At 36.1% G+C, this 12,409-nt stretch overlaps 2 protein-coding genes across 5 annotated transcripts; both read left to right on the top strand.

Moving 5' to 3' along the window:
* LOC104096138 (LEAF RUST 10 DISEASE-RESISTANCE LOCUS RECEPTOR-LIKE PROTEIN KINASE-like 1.1) lies at positions 1-4,108 on the top strand. 3 transcript variants are annotated; one of them, XM_009602462.4, is made up of 5 exons: positions 1-959; positions 1,332-1,367; positions 1,508-1,759; positions 2,031-2,813; positions 3,753-4,108. In XM_009602462.4, the coding sequence occupies exons 1-5, from the start codon at positions 245-247 to the stop codon at positions 3,758-3,760; spliced, it is 1,794 nt and encodes a 597-aa protein (XP_009600757.1). In that variant the 5' UTR covers positions 1-244; the 3' UTR covers positions 3,761-4,108. The 3 variants fall into 3 exon arrangements, with proteins under 3 accessions (XP_009600757.1, XP_009600756.1, XP_009600755.1); XM_009602461.4 differs by lacking the exon at positions 3,753-4,108 and having other exon boundaries at positions 1,335-1,367; positions 2,031-3,106; XM_009602460.4 differs by lacking the exon at positions 3,753-4,108 and having other exon boundaries at positions 2-959; positions 2,031-3,106.
* A 3,394-nt stretch (positions 4,109-7,502) lies between these two features.
* LOC104096144 (LEAF RUST 10 DISEASE-RESISTANCE LOCUS RECEPTOR-LIKE PROTEIN KINASE-like 1.1) lies at positions 7,503-11,262 on the top strand. 2 transcript variants are annotated; one of them, XM_070187343.1, is made up of 5 exons: positions 7,503-7,712; positions 8,474-9,124; positions 9,220-9,249; positions 9,576-9,833; positions 10,131-11,262. In XM_070187343.1, the coding sequence occupies exons 1-5, from the start codon at positions 7,562-7,564 to the stop codon at positions 11,096-11,098; spliced, it is 2,058 nt and encodes a 685-aa protein (XP_070043444.1). In that variant the 5' UTR covers positions 7,503-7,561; the 3' UTR covers positions 11,099-11,262. The 2 variants fall into 2 exon arrangements, with proteins under 2 accessions (XP_070043444.1, XP_018626309.2); XM_018770793.3 differs by lacking the exon at positions 7,503-7,712 and having other exon boundaries at positions 8,123-9,124.
* Positions 11,263-12,409: the final 1,147 nt, after the last annotated feature.

Genomic DNA, 12,409 nt, shown 5'->3' with positions numbered 1-12,409 from the left:
CTACAGTTGATTTCTTATTTAAATTTGCAGCCTTAAATGTCCCCACTGGTTTTGGCTTTTATTTTATTGCTAAATTTATATTTTTTTTAATGCCTGTTTCTTGAATTATTGGTACAAGATAAGAAAGTCCAAAGTCAAGTATAAGAGGGATTCAGAGTGAACATAAGAACATTTTTGATACTCATATTTTGTCTATAGTTTTTCTATATCTGTATGTAACTTGTTGAAGTTTAGAGTTAAACTAATGGCTGCAATATTATTTTGTGCTATGGTTTTGGTGTTTCATTTGCTTATCATCAACTTGGTTAGAGGTGAGAGTAAATCTTGTCCAAAAGAGTTCAATTGTGGAAAACTTGGCAATATGAGTTATCCATTTTCAGAATTCAAGAAACCTCATTGTGGATTATGCAAGATTGATTGTAATAACACTCTTCAAAATCCTAAAGTTGAGATTGAGGGAGAGTTATACAATGCTTATAAGAAGTGGTTTTTGGTTAACAGTATCGATCTCTCGGATCCAATTCTTGAAGTTTATTTAGCTAACAGAAGTTGCAAATCCTTTGAAAGGAATCTATCTTTTCCTAACTCTCCTTCTGTCTCATTTGGAGTATTCAACAATATCACTTTGTTCAAATGTATGAATAGAAGTATGGAGATAGATGGTTATTTTCGGAGTTATCAGAACTACTCTAATTGTAATGGCTTTAGCTTATACTATCATAATCCAAGAACAAATCAAAGCCATAGTATTCCAACTGGTGTTCTTCCTGCAAATTGTGCAGTTATTCGATTGCCTTTGACGTTTCTTTCACCTTCAGAACCAATTCCTACTGATTTGTTTGGTCTATTAACTTCTAAGTTCAAGTTAGATTGGGAAGTATCAAGAGATTGTTCGGATTGTATCTATAGAGAAGGGCAATGCCAAAGTGACAGCAAAAACCTCTTCTTTTGCTCCAAAGGTATTATTGCATAGATAATGCTTGTCAGTTGTAGAAGGGGAGCCTTGGCGTAACTGGTAAAGTTGCCACCAAGTGATTAGGAGGTCACGGCTTCGAGTCGTGAAAACAGCCTCTTGCAGAAATGCAGGGTAAGGCTGCGTACAATAGACTTTTGTGGTCCGGCCCTTCCCTAGACCCTGCGCATAGCGAGAGCTTAGTGCACCGGGCTGCCCTTTTAATGCTTGTCAGTTGCTTGTTTGGATCTTATTTCAATTTTGGAAAGGATTTTAAATGTCTGTTATTTGGCACCTTCCAATATGTTTAATATGTCAATGTGTGCATTGCTTTAAGTCTTATTGTGACTAATTAATCTATCATTTATGTTTTCTGCAGTAGCAAAAAGAAATTTGGGACTGGTTGTAGGCACAGGTACATGTCTATAATCAATAAATGTCCTATTGTTCTGCTCAAACTTAGAATTCTTTTATATGTTGAAGGGCAACTATGTATCCATTTTCAATACCACAATTGTGAAATGTAACTTGTGTAATATCCCATGTGCTCTGCAGTGCTTTGTGGTTTCTTGATCATAGCAATCAGCATTGTGATACTTATAATCTGCTGTTGCAAGAAGGGCAACAGAAGTTTTGCGAATATTCTTCCGAGAAACACTCCTTCTGAGCCTTCAACACGAAGCTACGAGTTAGACAGCGGGTTCTTTGGCGTTCCTGTCTTCTCTTATGCTGAACTTCAACAAGCTACCATGAATTTTGATTCCTCTAGAGAACTTGGAGATGGAGGATATGGAACAGTATATTATGGTAAGACTTTTTAGAAGCAACCCTCAATTCAATAATGCAGGTATCTAGCTATCAGTAGCGGAGCCAGTATTTTCAATAAGAGATGTCAAAATTTAAAGAAATACACGAATAAGATAAGGGATTCAATACACAAAATATATGCATACAAGATATTTTTTACCAATCTAAACAGTGTAATTTCCAGGGGTGTCAACTAGCTATATTGCTCCGCCACTGCTAGCCATCATTTTTTTCATTTTCTTGATGCTAATTGTTGTATGCTACAAACTAGGGAAACTTCAGGATGGAAGAGAAGTTGCAGTAAAACGCCTGTACGACCACAATGCTAGGAGAAAGGAGCAGTTTATAACTGAGATTGAAATTCTAACAAGGCTAAGGCACAAAAATCTTGTTTCTCTTTATGGTTGCACATCCAGACTCAGCGATCAACTCTTACTTGTTTACGAGTATGTCCCTAATGGAACGATTGCTGATCACTTGCACGGTCATAAGGCAAAGTATGGCTCGCTCACATGGCCTATCCGCATGAAAATTGCTATTGAAGCTGCTAGTGCTCTGGCTTATCTGCATGCTTCTGATATAATCCACCGCGATGTGAAGAGTAACAACATACTACTTGATCAGAACTTCAGTGTCAAAGTCGGAGATTTTGGGCTTTCAAGACTTCATCCGAATGACATTTCTCATATATCAACTGCACCTCAGGGTACCCCTGGTTACGTCGATCCAAAGTACCACGAATGTTACCAGCTGACCGATAAAAGTGATGTCTATAGCTTCGGAGTAGTCCTCGTTGAGCTGATATCATCAATGCCTGCAGTAGATTTCAGTAGACGTAACGAAGAGATTAACTTGTCTAACTATGCAATAAACAGGATTTTAAGGTGTGCATTCGACGACTTGATAGACCAATCTCTTGGTTTTCATTCAGATGCAGAAGTTAAGAGGATGACTACCTTAGTGGCCGAGCTATCTTTTCGATGCTTGCAACTCGACAAGGACATGAGACCTAGTATGGTTGAAGTACTAGAAATATTGCAAGAGATTCAACAAGGTGAGTTCAAACATGACAAGAAAATGGAGGGTAATGTTAACACTAAAGAGAGTGTAGAAGTCCCTCTTTCACCTGAATCAGAAGACCATGTATTATTGAAGAAAAACAAGTTTTTAACTTCACCAAATTCTGTAAATAAAGTGTGGACTAGTGACTCTAGTACAAGTACTACCACTAGTAGATGAGATTCATATGGTTTTTTCTTTTGTTTTTTTTTTGTTTCCTAGTTCATGTTGATAAGCAGAAATACACAGAAAATTGAGCCAAGTCATAACACTAACTGAATTTTAGTAGCTACTTGTTTCATGCTCATTGAAGGGGAGCCTTGGTGTAACCGGTAAAATTACTGCCATGTGACCAGGAGGTCACAAGTTTGAGCAGTGAAAACAGCCTTTTGCAGAAATGCAGGGTAAGACTTCATACACTAGACCTTTGAGGTCCGGCCCTTCCTCGGACCCCCGTGCATAGCGGGAGCTTAATGCACCGGGCTGCTTTTTTCTTTTTTACTTGTTTCATGCTCATTGTTATATTGCCTGTCAAAATGTTTCCTATTCTGAATTAACTCATTCAAAATTGGAACTGAAGCATATCTGAAATGATATTTAAGCATATATAATTACATCAATCCTCTTCTCTTTTCCTAGCCACTCAAAAATAATTTTAACAATTTGCATTTTCATCATAGTCATCATTATATTTCACAATCATCAAATAGGACTATTGCTGCTAATTTCTGTCTTTGGATGTTGACTTCAAGGTACATGAAACATATCAAAACTTACCCCCAAAAAAAAAGAAAATATCAAAAAAAAAAATTATAAATAAATTTTGGATCATAGGGTTATTTCAGTTGTCACAGCGAGAAAAGAAGAACCGGGAAATTTTTAATATGATGGAATCATGACACTTGCCTTATAAGCCCATTATTTCTGAATGCAGGTTGTTGATGGTTCGACTGGGGAACCCAGTCATCAGCCATATATATAGAGAGCAGAACCGGGTGGCAGACCTCCTAGCTAAAGAGGGAGCAAAGAACAAGTTTTTGACAAACCAAAGATATTTTGGTAGTTCCTGCGGTGTTTGCTATATTTTTGGATACAATGCTGGCCACCTGGACAACTCTATAAACATGATTATAATGTAATTATTAGTTACTTATGATTATCTAGTTCACCAAAAAAATATGAGAAAAGAAGAAAGCGAAATAAAAAAATTAATTTAAAACCTCTTCTATACGCCACCCCATTGGTGGATCCACCCTTGTAATTGACACTCCTTCGCCGAAAAATTACAGATAGGTAATTTTTATTTACTAGTTTTCGAACACCACGTGTATTCCATGTTAATTAGTATAAATTAACAAAAAACTAATAAGTTTTGGAATCTTCAATCATGTTTGTGCAATATTAACAATTATTATGTATATTGGATCTCTCAACCTTTTGAGGGGGAAAGGAACTCCATCCAGAGAATAGAAATGAACTGCTTAGTATTTTTTTCTTGTAAATAATAGTGACTCCATACTTGACATCATAGAATCCATGTAAGTTTTTGTTATCATAGAATCTCTGTAAGTTTTTGTTTTAGGGGAATTCTTATCTTTTATTTTTTCTTGGAGTATGTATGTTCTCACTTCTAACTGCACAATCTGTGTGATGTTCTATTTATAAAATTGTAAGCATCATAAAAAAAGAAGTAGATATTACTATAAACATTTACCATTAATGTATCACGTTATATAATTTTTTATACAGTCTAACAATTCAATTTTTATTTTTACACTAATCTTCTTCTGTTTGCAAAGTGTCCCACTTATTATTTACTATTACAAATCACCACCCCTCAAAGTAGCAGTATAACACAAAAGGTAACCAATTATTTTACAACAAATATATAATAACAAAATCAAATAAAGATGCCAAAGATTGCAGCAATCTAACTTCCAGCATTTGGACCACTACAAAATATACCAAAATGGAACATGAATCAGACACAATAAATAATGAGAAGAAAATCAAGAAGAATTCAAAAATTAAACATGTGATATGTTGCAGAATGAAGTCCGGCAAAACCAATGGATTTTTTGAGGAAAAGAAAAAATTTGACAGAACCAAAAGAAACGAATATAATGATTAGACAATTTGATGTGCATTTTCATAGAGTGAAATAAAGAATTTATGCAAAAATATTACACTACTATTACCCTAGAAGATGAAAGAAACAAAACTGAAATATAAAAAACTATATGACTTCCCATCAATAATAATCACAATAAATAAATAGAGTAGTTAATATATCATTTAAGATGGCAAGAACCAATGTTCCCACGTAATTATATATTTATTGTATTTTCATGTTCTTATGCATTGTATATGAAAATATGTTTAGTAGATTAATAAATTTATTAAATATGCATTTACATTTTTGTACAAAAGTGTTAAAGAAATAATGTTTGTCTGAAGGGTATAATGAGCATTCATCTTTTGATGGGTATTTTTATAATTCAAGTTTTTACTTTGGGGTTTCCTATTTATAATATAATATGATTTATGTAAATACATATTATATGTTGAATCCCCTTAACTTTATATACTTACTTCTTTATATCTTGATTCCCTTTAGTGAATATTCTGGCTCCGCCATTGACCGACTCCAATAAAAAAAAGAAAATTTATACTGCAAGTGTAGGCTGTTGGATATATCAAGAGTAGCAAATGTATGACAAGTCACATGATCATAAAAATGATGTTGATTCCTCTAGAAGAGATTGAATTAGTTCAAGAAAAGACAGATGAGGTTATTGACCAATCATAACTTGGACTATGTGGATATTTGTGTGGATTTCCACATGAAAATGCAGCTCAAAAATGGTTGATGAAATTAGCAAAATAACTTGGACATCTTGTATCATGTTACGGTGTAGAAAATATAACTTAAAAATTTATGTTGCTCAGACTTTTCAAAAATAGTGTCATATTCATGTTGGATTATTCAAAAATACACTACTTTTGGTGTATCTGACATGCACCCGGTGATACTTTTAAATAGTCCGAGCGACATAGCTTAAATTTAAAGTTTTCTTCCTCATAGATCTATCTATGTAATTAAAGATGATGTTTGGTTACTCTACATTTGACTTAGTGAGGTTAAGTTGAATGAATTGTCTTACACTTTCTCTTATGTTTCTTGTTTAATAAGAACTAGACACATTACTGTCTTTAATTTGAAAATAATAATAAAGGGATTATGTACATAACTATATTATGGTGTTCAAGAATTCCACTAATCTACTTTTGAATGGTCTAAGTTGGTCTTAAGAATTCTACCGTATTACAACAACAATAACAACAACAACCCAGTAAAATCTCACTAATGGGGTCTGCGGAGGGTAGTGTGTACGCAGACCTTACCCCTACTCCGAAGGAGTAGAGAGGCTGTTTCCGAAAGACCCTCGGCTAAAAAAAAAATAAAAAGACAAAAGGACAAAAAGGAGACAATATTAGTATCACAACAACAATCATAGGAAAAATAGGAACATCATGAAATCCAGAAGAAAGATGCAAAGCAAAGGGAGACAATATTAGTATTACCACAACAATCATAAGAAAAATAGGAACACCATGAAATCTAGAAGAAAGATGCAAAGCAAAAGCGATAGCTAGTAAATAGGACCTGCACTGAAAAGCAAAATAGTAAGACACAACATTGCCACTAGCTATCTTAGACAAAAACCCTACATGGCTAGTCCCACAATGGTACGAAGTAAGGCACGACTCAACTACCTCCTAACCTACAACTCTAATACTCGACCTCCACATCTTCCTATCAAGTGTCATGTCCTCGGAAATCTGGAGTCTCGCCATATCCTGCCTGATCACCTCTCCCCCAATACTTCTTAGGCCGTCCTCTACCTCTTCTCGTGCCCTCCACAACCAGCCGCTCACACCTCCGTACCGGAGCATCTGGGCTTCTCCTCTGAATATGTCCGAACCATCTAAGCCTCGCTTCCCGCATCTTGTCATCAATGGGAGCCACGTGCACCTTCTCCCGAATATCATCATTCCTAATCTTATCTATCCTAGTGTGCCCGCACATCCACCGCAACATCCTCATTTCTGCTACTTTCATCTTCTGGATATGTGAGTTCTTAACGGGCCAACACTCAGCCCCATACATCATGGCAGGTCTAACCACCGCTTTGTAGAACTTACCTTTGACTATCGGTGGCACTCTCTTGTCACACAGGACTCCAGATGCTAACCTCCACTTCATCCATCCTACCCCAATACGGTGTGTGACATTCTCGTCGATGTCCCCTCCCCCCTGGATAACCGAACCAAAGTACTTGAAGCCGCCTCTACTCGGGATGACCTGCGAATCAAGCCTCACATCCACGCCCACTTCCCCTGGCTCAGCGCTGAACTTACACTCCGGGTATTTCGTCTTCGTCCTGCTCAGCTTGAAACCCTTAGACTCAAGAGTCTGTCTCCAAACCTCCAGATTTCGGCAGAGTTACAGAGTAATTTGAATGTATTAATTGAGTTTGGTTTAAACAACGTTAAAAGAAAATTGTTGACGTAAAATGCAAGTTTTTAATATAAAACAGTGTAAAACAATTAAAACTGGAAATACAATAAATAGTCTGATTTGAAGCTCCCCAACTTTTGAACCAAAAATGGCAACTTTTGGATAGTGGTAATTTTAGGGGATCTTGAGTAGATTATTTGATTTCTTAAATCTTGTCCAATATGGCATGCTTCATTCAAAAAGAATCAAAAGAACAAAAACAGAAATTTTATTCTTGGCCAATTTTCCCCAAAAAAATATTATATATATACCAAGAAGAGCCAAAGGTGAAAAAGATTTATAGAAAGTGTCTTTTTCAACTTTTAATTGAAGGTACTCATTTTTCCTAACTACTTTCTGGGGTCATCTTATTTGTGGAAGGAATGATTTGAAATGTCTCCTTTTTAATAAGTCATGTTTCAAAGCTCACCCTCAAATGATGTGGTGAGATAGTTGATAACCTTTTATTTTTAATTTTCGGGGCCTGAGATAAAATAACCTCTTGACAGCAACGCTTTGCTTTCCTTGCATATTTACATGGTATGAATCTGAATTAGTCGCGTGTGGATTTCAAATACAAGAAACCTTTTTGTCTTTGAACCCTAATAAATGGAAGGAAGATGAAGGGCAACCCGATGCACTCATACACAAAGCATCTTGCGTTCATGCAGGGTCAGTCAGAGAAAAGCCGTACCCTAAGGAGTGTGAGCTGGACGCCTACCCTAAACTGTTTCAATAAATAGAAAGAAGATGAATAGAAAATTCACTATTGTGTAAAAGTCACAAGGTCCCACACCCCATTTGGCCAATCTTCCATTAGACTGTCTTTCTTCAAAGTCTTGCTTCCACATGTTAAAGTCAACTTAACGTGTCCAAAAGACAACAAACATTAATGCAAAATCCTACAGCCAAGCAAAAACAAACAATAAAAGAAATTCTAAAAACTTCAGATTTTGTTACAACATTCTTGGATATTCTTGTTAATGTTGTTGTTGTTGATATTCTTTTCTTTTTTATCCAAAAAGGGTATATCATGGATTTATTTTCTTGGTTTTTTATTTCCATTTTCATTCATTTTTGGTGCTTTAATTCAGCTCAAGGACAGAACACATCCTCCTCAAGTTGCACTAAAGAATTCCAGTGTGGAAGTCTAGGAAATTTGAGCTTTCCTTTCTACAAATCCACTCAACTTGATTGTGGTTTGTGCAAAGTGGATTGTGAAGTTACTCCAAATCCCATAATTGAATTAGAAGGGGTGAAATATCAAGCTCTTGAGAAACATGATGTTTTTATCAAACTTAAGGATTTTACTCTTGAACACTTCTTGAAGAACAAGAGTTGCCAATCTTTTGATAGAAATCTGTCTTTACCAATTTCTCCTTCAATAACATATAGAGTCAACCCCTTTCTCACTTTGTTCAAATGCAATAATAGCCAGAAGATACATGAAGATGTTTTCAATTCCACAAGTTATCAAAGTTACAATAGCTGTGAAAGTTTCATATTATACTATAGCCAAACAATCAATTATTTTCAAGGTTTTCATCTTCCTACTGGCTGTTCATTCGTTCAGTTGCCCAAGTCGTCGAGTTCAGAAGCTGAATCAAATGACTTATTTGATCTGTTAACTGATGAAGTTACACTAGGATGGACTGTGTCTGATGAATGTAATCAGTGTTATTATAGAGGAGGGAAGTGTCAAACTGATAATACTACTAAAACATTTCTTTGTTATAATACCAAAGGTAAAGAACTTTTTTCATGGTTTACATTAAAGATTTTGGTTCTGTTTTATAAACCTTTGTTCAACTTACATTTGCATTGTTTACTATGGTTGCAGGAAATACAAAAGTGAAAGTGATTGTTGCAGGTACTTACCTATTCCATTATCTACAATTTTTTTGTTTTCCATCACAAGATTTAGCCTTTATACTAATTATTTAACTTTAGTCCATACTTGATTATGAAGGGGAGCCTTGTGGAGTAACTGGTAAAGCTACTACCATGTGACCAGGGGTCACGGGTTCGAGCCGTGGAAACATCCTCTTGCAGAAATGCAAGGTAAGGCTGCGTACAATAGACCCTTGTGGTCCGGTCCTTTCCCGGACCCCGCGCATAGCGGGAGCTTAGTGCACCGGGCTGCCCTTTTAGTCCATACTTGATTATGTCAGTTAATCGGTATATTCTGTGCTTCAGTTTCAGCATTTATTGGTTTACTTTTTGGACTCTGCACAATTGCCTCTGTTATATGGTTTTGCAAGAGGAGGAAAAATGATTCTTCACCATTTCTTTCAAGAAATACATCTGGTGCTTCAATGCTTCATCAAGATCTCGAGGAACATAGCCAATATCTAGGAATCCCAGTATTCACCTACAGAGAACTTGAAGAAGCCACCAACAAATTCAACTCTGCTAAACAACTTGGTGATGGAGGTTATGGAACTGTGTACTATGGTAAGAAATATTTTTAACACATTTTTCCGGTTGACCAAAAATAATTACAGTCGCTAGCCAAATATACAAAAAACATATACTGATCATCTATAAAAAAAAATTGTATATTATATACATAAATATACAAAAAAATATATATTTTCTGGCTATTATTTTGAGGGGCGGCTATGCTGTGTAAATTAATAATATTCTAAAGACGATCCACAAAAGTCTGTTTTCTTAGTTTTGCTTTCTGAGGGGGCAATGTACCTAGTAAGCATCTTGATCTAACAGCTATTACTGTATGTTTAAAACCAGGGAAACTTAGAGATGGAAAAGAAGTTGCAGTTAAGCGCCTTTATGAGCACAATCACAAGCAAATGCAGCAATTCATCAATGAAATTGAAATTCTTACTCGCCTTAGGCATCGGAATCTTGTTATCCTTTATGGATGTACATCAAGACGTAGCCGTGAACTCTTCCTTGTTTATGAGTACATTCCCAATGGAACAATTGCTGATCACCTGCACGGACATAGAGCAAAGGATAAGTTACTTACATGGCCTATACGGCTCAAAATCGCCATAGAAATTGCTAGTGCATTGGCTTACCTTCATGCTTCTGACATCATACACCGCGATGTCAAGACTAATAACATTCTCCTGGACAATGACTTTTGTGTCAAAGTAGCAGATTTCGGGCTGTCAAAACTCTTCCCTAATGATGTTACTCATATCTCAACTGCACCACAGGGGACCCCGGGATATGTTGATCCTCAATATCATGAATGTTACCAGCTTACCGATAAGAGTGATGTTTATAGCTTCGGGGTTGTCCTTGTCGAGCTCATATCATCAATGCCTGCTGTGGATATGAATAGACATATGCACGAGATTAACTTGGCTAGCTTCGCGATGAACAGGATATTGAAGTGCGCGTTTAATGAGGTGATCGATCCAGCTCTTGGATTCGAGACAAATGCTGAAGTTAGGAGGATGACAACATCAGTTGCAGAACTAGCTTTTCAGTGCTTGCAAGCTGTGAAGGACATGAGGCCTAAAATGGAAGAAGTACTCGAGACGTTGAAGACTATTAAAGAAGGTGAATGGAAAAATTATCACAGAAAGGAGATCAGTGGTAAATGTACTGAGCTTAGAAGGGTAAAAGCGCATCATCCTTCTGAAACGGAGGATGCTGTGTTATTGAAGAAAAATATTCCAGCTTCACCTGATACTGTGATTGATACATGGGCTAGTAGCTCCACCACTACTAGTACTGGAGGTTGATATTAGTAAACTTTTTTTTCCCCTTCATGTTAGATAAATATCAAGATTAGTATAATGTCATTTATAGAGAAAAGAATTAGCTTGTTTCAGCCTGTTTAATTGGTTGATGCTTAAGGCATATGTCATGAACATAGTAAATGAAGGTTTTTGAAGTGTTAGTTATAGTTAAATGCATATGGCTCCTTAGCCATCAACCAAGTCCTATGTTATTCGGATCCTCCAACTCACTGTCCCTATGACGGATCCTCCAAAAATGCATGACTTTTGGAGGATCGGACACACACCAGACAATATTTTTCGAGGATCCGAGCAACATAGACCAAGTCAATTATGCCCCTTTAGCTTAGTTCTCTGCTACCAACAGTAGTATCCCTTTTCTTGTGTTGTATTAGCAAACTCGAGGGAGTTATAGGTTGGTTTCTTAGAACTAGAAGCTTGAATTTATGCAAAAGTTTGAAGATTTTGGAAGAACTTTTTTTTTTTGGGGGGGGGGGGGCAGCAACAAAGTTTACTACATAAAGATTTATATGAAAACCTGTTCTTTCTGTTGGTGAAATGACATCAAGTAATGTTGCTCCTTTTATGCAATCTCTCTTTGGAGTCTACTCCATCTACGTAAATCTCTAACTTCTGCAGCTGCATTGTCTCCATTTCTAATGAATTTACTAAAACAATATATATAAATATATAATACATGTAGGCGGAAGCACTCAAGGTGCGGTTAATGGTCAATAAAGTGAATGAAAACCATGAACGACCAACATTTAAGTCCCTTCGGAGACAAAAAGAACGTTAGATGATTTCTTTCAATCCGCCTAAGCCTTGGTAACATAGAGCTACCCGATACCTATGCTGGTTGCAGGTAGCAAGTATCCAAGCACGAATTTGACGTTTAACGAAAGCAGTACGATATTTGTTGTCCAGCTAAAATTCTACTTGGAATATAATGGTTTTTGCTAATATTTCTATTTCTGCATAGAAACAAGTGAACACTGCCCTGTTCAAGCTTTCAACATTTTTTATTTGGAAAATGTGGAAGTTACTAACGGAAGTACAAGGGTATTACCCTTTTGAAGGGGCTTTTCATGTTCTTTTTTCCTTTGGTGATTTTGACTGTAATGGCTGTCAAGAAAGTTGATGAGATGAGATTTCAAACTATGACTGATTTTTTTCCCCTAAAAATTAGACCTGCTATAAAATTTTGCTCAAAATTTTAAGTTTCATTCTCTGCAGACAATTCCTTCATTATAAATTGCATCCAAGATTGAGTCAATAATCAAGATTCAGCTAAGTATATTAGAAGGAAAAAAA

The sequence above is a fragment of the Nicotiana tomentosiformis genome, chromosome 10, assembly GCF_000390325.3.
Source record: "Nicotiana tomentosiformis chromosome 10, ASM39032v3, whole genome shotgun sequence".
Lineage (NCBI taxonomy): Eukaryota > Viridiplantae > Streptophyta > Magnoliopsida > Solanales > Solanaceae > Nicotiana > Nicotiana tomentosiformis.
This window is presented reverse-complemented; position numbering and strand designations above follow the sequence as displayed.

What these genes read in the sequence shown, in the direction of transcription:
- LOC104096138 (XM_009602460.4), top strand. Translation starts at nt 245, where the DNA reads ATGGCTGCAATATTATTTTGTGCTATGGTTTTGGTGTTTCATTTGCTT. An exon ending in CCTCTTCTTTTGCTCCAAAG is followed by an intron (nt 960 to 1,331) that starts GTATTATTGCAT and finishes TGTTTTCTGCAG; the next exon opens with TAGCAAAAAGAAATTTGGGA. An exon ending in GGGACTGGTTGTAGGCACAG is followed by an intron (nt 1,368 to 1,507) that starts GTACATGTCTAT and finishes TGTGCTCTGCAG; the next exon opens with TGCTTTGTGGTTTCTTGATC.
- LOC104096144 (XM_018770793.3), top strand. Translation starts at nt 8,272, where the DNA reads ATGCAAAATCCTACAGCCAAGCAAAAACAAACAATAAAAGAAATTCTA. An exon ending in TCTTTGTTATAATACCAAAG is followed by an intron (nt 9,125 to 9,219) that starts GTAAAGAACTTT and finishes CTATGGTTGCAG; the next exon opens with GAAATACAAAAGTGAAAGTG. An exon ending in AGTGAAAGTGATTGTTGCAG is followed by an intron (nt 9,250 to 9,575) that starts GTACTTACCTAT and finishes TCTGTGCTTCAG; the next exon opens with TTTCAGCATTTATTGGTTTA.